Source organism: Natrix helvetica (genome assembly GCF_964273705.1).
Source record: "Natrix helvetica genome assembly, chromosome: Z".
Classification (NCBI taxonomy): domain Eukaryota; kingdom Metazoa; phylum Chordata; class Lepidosauria; order Squamata; family Natricidae; genus Natrix; species Natrix helvetica.
The window spans coordinates 17,539,522-17,547,316 of NC_138554.1; the positions used below are offsets into that span (position 1 = coordinate 17,539,522).

General features: G+C 39.4%; 1 protein-coding gene across 1 annotated transcript; it reads left to right on the top strand.

The window, feature by feature from the left end:
* Positions 1–856: 856 nt before the first annotated feature.
* On the top strand, positions 857–7,390 carry LOC309382133 (C-type lectin LmsL-like). Its single transcript, XM_081933641.1, has 6 exons — positions 857–951; positions 2,894–2,971; positions 3,220–3,311; positions 3,446–3,586; positions 5,339–5,453; positions 7,108–7,390. The coding sequence occupies exons 1-6, from the start codon at positions 861–863 to the stop codon at positions 7,173–7,175; spliced, it is 585 nt and encodes a 194-aa protein (XP_081789767.1). The 5' UTR covers positions 857–860; the 3' UTR covers positions 7,176–7,390.
* Positions 7,391–7,795: the final 405 nt, after the last annotated feature.

The window sequence follows — 7,795 nt, forward strand, 5'->3', positions numbered from 1 at the left end:
TTATCGCCACTAAGTAGGATTTAATATGGATTCTTACTAGTGTTCAATCAGATTTGGACCGGCTGGCCCTCCAGCCACTCTCTAGGTGTCTTTTCTGGCGTTTCATCTCCTGGAGCTCCTCGGTAAACCAGGGAGCCACCCGGGATCGATACCGGGTCAGAGGCCGCAAAGGCACAACGCGATCCAAGGCCCCAGTGGCTGCCATATCCCAGGCTTCCACTAGGGCTTCGGTCGAATTGTGAACAAGGGATTCAGGAAAAGTCCCAAGCTCCATCCGGAACCTTTCTGGGTCCATCAGGCATCTACTTGAAAAGTATGTTTGTATTTGCTCAGCCGCTTCAGGCTACCCACCTTACTAAGGATATATAATTTTCTGCTTCTGTATCCTTAATTCTTTGGACAGCTCTGTTTTTGAGTTGTTCTCCTGTTACGCAAGAGACAGGAAGGCCACAGCTTCTTACAAAATTTGTTAATTTGGTGATCCAGGAGCTTTGTGATTGTGATTTTATTTGCTCTAGTAGACATAACTTGGGGAGTCTATCACACAAAAAAATGAAAGCAAAGTGTGTTTTTCTCAGGGCAAATCTGATGGAAGGATTGGTGCTTCTGCAATAAACCATGTTCTTCAAGCGTGTTAATATTTGATGTAATATAAGCTGAACCATGAAACTTAAACCAATAGAATAAAGTAAACAAGTAAATGTGACAAATGATTAATAAGTCATAGTGTTTGGATAACTCCTTTCTTCACCTAAATATTAGCCAATTATCTTTCAAACTAGGCTTCACTTGCTTTTCTCTCAGTTATGGGAAAAAGAAGAGAGTGGACCAGGAAATCCTGGTAATCTAGAGACTATTTAATGGTTGCTCAGAAAGTGAGAGTCCACCAGTCCACCAACACAACGTTCCCAGTTGAACAACTTTGCAAAGTGAGAGGCCGAAGCATCCTTGGTAAGTATTGATGAGATATGGGAACATATCTCAAGGGCTGCCACAAAGACAAGGGAGTCAAACTTTTCTCAAAAACATCTGAGGGTAGAACAAGAAGCAATGGGTGGAAACTAATCAAGGAGAGAAGCAACTTAGAACTAAGGAAAAATTCCTGACAGTTAGAACAATTAATCAGTGGAACAACTTGCCTCCAGAAGTTGTGAATGCCCCAACACTGGAACTTTTAACTGTTTGTCTGGAAAGGTATACAGTTTCTTGCCAGAGCAGGGGGTTGGATTGGAAGACCTCCAAGGTCCCTTCCAACTCTGTTATTTTGTTCTGTTAATATTACTTAAGTTATGCTCAGGGATTTATCTAAGCTGCAGAAAAACATCCTTCTGTTTCAATATGTTCTGCTGTCTGTGCAGTGATCTGGCATTGCTATAAGGAGAGAATGTTTTGAAGTAAAACTCCTAAAACTTTAACCTTAAACTGTCTACTATTGACCTCACCCCATTCTTAAGAGTCTGTAAGGGGTATGCATAAGCACACCATTGTGCCTACCGTCCCTGTCCTACTGTCCCCATTTATTCAATACAATACAATACAATACAATACAATACAATAGTAGAGTTGGAAGGGACCTTGGAGGCCTTCTAGTCCAACCCTCTGCCTAGGCAGGAAATCCTATACCGTTTCAGACAGATGGCTATCCAACATCTTCTTAAAGACTTCCAGTGTTGGGGCATTCACAACTTCTGGAGGCAAGCTGTTCCACTGATTAATTGTTCTAACTGTCAGGAAATTTCTCCTCAGTTCTAAGTTGCTTCTCTCCTTGATTAGTTTCCACCCATTGCTTCTTGTTCTACCCTCAAGTGCCTTGGAGAATAGTTTGACTCCCTCTTCTTTGTGGCAACCCCTGAGATATTGGAACACTGCTATCATGTCTCCCCTAGTCCTTCTTTCTCTTAAGCTAGACATACCCAGTTCCTGCAACCGTTCTTCATATGTTTTAGTCTCCAGTCCCCTAATCATCTTTGTTGCTCTTCTCTGCACTCTTTCTAGAGTCCCCACATCTTTTTTACATCGTGGCGACCAGAACTGAATGCAGTATTTCAAGTGTGGCCTTACCAAGGCATTATAAAGTGGTATTAACACTTCACGTGATCTTGATTCTATCCCTCTGTTGATGCAGCCTAAAACTGTGTTGGCTTTTTTGGCAGCTGCTGCACACTGCTGGCTCATATTTAAATGGTTGTCCACTAGGACTCCAAGATCCCTCTCACAGTTACTACTGTTGAGCATGGTACCACCTATACTGTACCTGTGCATTCCGTTTTTGTTGCCTAAATGTAGAACCTTACTCTTTTCATCATTGAATTTCATTTTATTAGATAGTGCCCAATTTTCAATTTTGTCAGGATCCTTCTGTATCTTGCCTATCTTCTGGAGTGTTGGCTATTCCTGCCAGCTTGGTGTCATCTGCAAATTTGATGCGTTTCCCATTTATTCCTTCATCCAAATCATTGATGAAGATGTTGAAGAATACTGGGCCTAAAACAGAGCCTTGGGGTACTCCACTGTATACTTCCCTCCATGTAGATGCAGTTCCATTGAGGACTACACGTTGAGTGCGGTTGGTCAGCCAGTTACGAATCCATCTGGTGGTGATGCTGTCCAACCCACATTCGTACCCATTTCATTCATACTCATGTTTAATCTTATACCTATTATCTTGTAAATGATTGACAAATTAAATAAATCAAATAAAAATAAAAAGTAGCAATAATGTTTTCCTTGGGTTGTACGGTATGCTAGGCACCGCAACAACGAAGTTTGGAGGTAGACTCGATTCAGAATTAAACGATGGAACTCCAAAATATGCTTTTTTTTCTCAGCAAGCTAATTTGAAGGCTACTTTATTAATTCTTCCATTACATCTACTTCTTTTTTCTCCTAAAAGGCAACCAGAAGATGGGGTTCTCTTTCTACATCGGTCTCTATTGCCTTGGAATCTTGATCACCAATCCTTTTTGGGGAGGTGAGGATCCAAATTTAATCACAATATGGAAAATATAGCAAATTAAACAATTTAGATAAGTAAGCTCCATCTTCAGATGGTTTTTTTGTGTCCTATATAGACCAGGATCCTGAAACTGTATTGCTGAGATGGTCTAATGCAGGGGTGTCCAAACTTGGGAACTTTAAGACTTGTGGACTTTAAGTTCCCAAGTTTGGACACCCCTGGTTTAATGAAATGAATATGCTTCTCCTTTTGTCTCCTTGCAGCAAAGGCTGCAAAATGCCCCAATGACTGGTTGAAGAAACAGGGAAACTGCTATGGATATTTTGAACAAAAGCTAAGTTGGGATGATGCTGAGGTAAGGATCATTTTTTCTCCAGTCCAGATGCAGTGAAAGGATTGTTGAGAAACCAATATTATACAAATTGGGATGTTTAAATTCTGAGACAATTTCACGCATGAGCCATCTTCTTGTCCTTTATTTGTTCCTAGATGGAGTGCCAGAGCTATGGCCCTGGATGTCATCTCGCCTCTATTCTCAGCAGCCAAGAAGCTGCACTAGTGTCTGTATATGCCAAAGACAAACAGGATTCAGCTAGCAATGTCTGGATAGGGCTCCGTGATATCTCCCAGGTGAGTCTGACATGTTTCATTTCATTGGTATGTGTATGTATGTATATGTATATGTATATGTATATGTATATGTATATGTATATCTATCTCTATCTATATCTATATCATCTATCTATCTATCTATCTATCTATCTATCTATCTATCTATCTATCTATCTATCTACCATCTATCTCTATCATCTCTATCTATCTATCTATCTATCTATCTATCTATCTATCTATCTATCTATCTATCTATCTATCTATCTATCTATCTCTATCATCTATCTATCTATCTATCTATCTATCTATCTATCTATCTATTCTATCATCTATCTATCTATCTATCTATCTATCTATCTATCTATCTATCTATCTATCATCTATCTATCTATCTATCTATCTATCTATCTATCATCTATCTATCTATCTATCTATCTATCTATCTATCATCTATCTATCATCTATCTATCTATCTATCTATCTATCTATCTATCTATCTATCTATCTATCTATCTATCATCTCTATCATCTAACTATCTAACTATCTATCTATCTATCTATCTATCTATCTATCTATCTATCTATCTATCTATCTATCTATCTATCATCTATCTATCTACCTACCTACCTACCTACCTACCTACCTACCTACCTACCTATCATCTATCTATCAATCTATCTATCTATCATCTATCTATCTATCTATCTATCTATCTATCTATCTATCTATCTATCTATCTATCATCTATCTAATCTATTCTATATATTCTAACTCGGTTGTTTCTATCTGTTCTGTTCTGCTCTCTTCTGCTCTGCTCTACTCTAATTATGAAGCTTTATTGTTTCCTCATAGATATATGATGAGATATGAGATGAAGAGATTTATTTATTTATTTTTCCTTTTTTCTCTTATCCATACTTTTTTCTTATTTATATGGTATCTATTTGCAAAGTATACTGTTATAATCTGTGAGAGTGATCCAGCCAGACAAATGAAAAATATATAATCAGCCTACACCTTCTTTTGAAAATAATTTGCATTTTTCACTTACCATTACTTACTATTAAAGTCTATGTGTTCATAGATATTAACTATGGGACAACACAAAGCACACACAAACACACACACAAATGTGTGTGTGTGTGTTGTGTTGTCTCACAGTCCTGTGTAGCTACATTTTAGATTTCAGATACATTTCTGCCACATATCTCTAAAAATTGCCCCTCTGAGCTTTCTTTAGCTTAGGTCCTCACTAATCTACATCCTGCACTGATTGCAATGATACCAAGAATAGTCTAAATTATGACTAAATAACAGTGCTAGGTATTTCACGCACCCTTTTTTTGAAGGAAAGACCATCTCATCCTGAAGGTATAATAACAAAAGTTCATTGCAAGCGGCCTTCCACTTCTACTTTTAAGGTAAATATGAATGGTGGGGGAAGAATGTAGCCCAAAATATTTAACAAAGTTCAGCTCTGCACACTAAAATTTCATAGAGCTGAATGTCAGATGCAACATAAATGAATTTGCACCACATTCACTGCCATGAATTGGTCATGATATGATGCCTTGTTATTTTTTATCTTAATGGGTGTGGGCTACACATTTGTCACTTTACTGCTGGGAAGATTGCTTGAACTTGTTCATCATAGCTAGTATCTAAGAACTGCCCATCACTCGACTCTTTTGGCTAATCTGTGTAGTTTATCACCCCAGGTGGTTACTTACCTTCTTAACATGTGACCCTGGTCTGTCCTTCATCAACAGAAAGGGCGATGGAGATGGGCTGATGAATCCACCTTCAATTACAAAGCCTGGGCGTCAACCCAGCCAGACCACACTAATGGGAATGAATATTGTGTGGAGCTGTTACATTCGACAAGTAAGTCAACGCGTCTTACCTGGTGGTCCCTGATGAACCATGTACTCAGGCCAGGGTCTTCAGGTAAACAAGGGTTGGTTTGTTTAACTTGGAGTTATCCTATAAGCCAGAGGAATGGAAACCATATGTTTCATGGAGTTTTCCATAATTCAAAACTAAAGATATCCTCACTCTCAATATCTCCTTTTTTAAAATAAAAGCGTTTAGGAGAAATGGCTAGCTTTCCATGAGGGCAAAGCTACATAACTGTCCCACTGTTCCCCAACTGTTTCCTCTCTCCTCCCCTCCCTCTGCCCATTCCCTCCTTCTCCTCTCTCCATTCCTCCCCTCCCCTCCTCTGATGAGCCACGCTTTCAAGTCAGAGCCAATCAGAAAAATTAAAGTTTTTTTTTAAAACAGCGTGGACTCATCTCATAAGTCAGAGGAATAATTCAAAGCTAAAGATGTCCCTCCCTCCTTCTCTCTTATAATAGCCTTTAAGAGTAATGGTTAGCTATCCATGAGGAAAAAGCGGAATAACTGTTCTCCAGATATAACGTAGTCTGTTTTTTCTCTAATAGCGTTTAGGGGAAATGGTAAGCATTCCATGAGGAGAAAGCTGGATAACTCTTCTCCAGATACAATTCAGCCTTTCCAAAACTGGTACCCACTAGATGCATCAGAGTAAACTTTTCACCACCAATGGAGGTTCAACAGATCTGGAAACCAGTGAGATGGAGAAAACTGGCCTAAATATTTTAAAATAACATGATATGTTCTACTAAATGCTCAAAACTGGCCCTCTTGTTAGTAAAAGTATGATAGGCACCAGAGGAGGATTCCTATCGGTTTGGACCAGTTCAGCCAAGTAGTGAACTGCTTCTATCGGCGGCGCTGTTGGCGCTACCATCTTGTTTTTTGGTTCTGCCCATGTGCAGAAGCAATTTTTTTTAGTATTGCGCATGCGTGTCCCTGAGAGAACTGGCAGTAGCAGCAGCCAGAACTCACCCCTGATAGGCAGGACTATTATTCCTCAGAGCAGGTCCGAAGTGTAATGAAAGGGCAGGGCAATTATTAGTTAAATGGCTTTTTGTTTGTAATTTTCACTGTGCAAGATCTTAGTGGGACCTTTCCTGCCCTTGCGTAAATGTTTTGGGTCAAGTCAGCTCCTCACTTACTTTCATTTATTTAGGCATTCATTCGTGTATCTGTATTCCATATTCTATTTTTACCTCAGGAAATTTCTTCAGCTAGTTCAATAATCAGGGGCAATTAAGATCGGGGACTACATCTCTCACTTCTAAATAAAAAAGTGGTTTTGGAATTGTGAGATCAGGAAAAAAAAAGATTTATATGAATTCCTTTCCTTTCCTCTCTTCTCCTCTCCTCCCCTCCCCTTCCTCTTCCCTTTGTCCTGATTCCTGTATCTCTTTCTGCCACAAGAAGGGGTACTTTTACTTTTACAATGACAATTCAATTTTTTTAGGGGGGATATCAATAATTGTCTCCAGTTCTCCATTTATTTTCTGGAAATCAACATTCTTTTTGCTCTTCCTAGGAAATTATCTTAGGGTCAATGCAGTTTTTTTTCATGAAATTTAAAGACTGACAATATTTTCTAGGTCACAGTTGAAGGAATTAAGAAGCAATTTCTGTCCTATCTTTTGCATTACAGATTTTAAAATGTGGAATGATAGGGACTGTGGCAGTGTTAACGCTTACATCTGTAAGTATCAGCAGTAGAGCCCTCTGGACGACAGCAACTGTGACGTGACCAGTACCAACTATGAAATACTTGGAAATTTGATCGACACCCTGTCGATTTTACTGCCTTTGAATAATCAAGAATGACATAGCAGATCTTCTCTCTTCCTATCCACATTTCCTGTTAGAATAGACAATTTTACCATTACCCTGTTCTCCTGATTTTTCTCTGTGGCAATACAATACAAATAAACTCTCTATAGCACATTTATAGTTCTGTGTATATTTTTTGTCATTCAAGAACATGGCATGGCAACATTTGGTGGGATAGGTGGAATGCAGTGGTGGGTTTCATTTTTTTTTAGAACCTATTCTGTGGGTGTGGCCTATTTTGTGGGCGTGGCTTGGCAGTCATGTGACCGGGCAGATATGGCCAACTTGACATCACTCATGCAGACTCAGTCACATGACCACCATCATCCCCAAGCCACGTGACAAAAGTTTTGGGGACTCCTATGAAGGGGGGGGGGGGAAGAGAGGGGAAAACCTCCCAAAAATATTAAGGGCTGAAATTAGGGAGATGGGAGGAGGCAGGACAGAGGGGAATCCAGTAGAAAACTATCGCACGCTGGGGAAAGAACCTTGGGAGATCGGAGGAG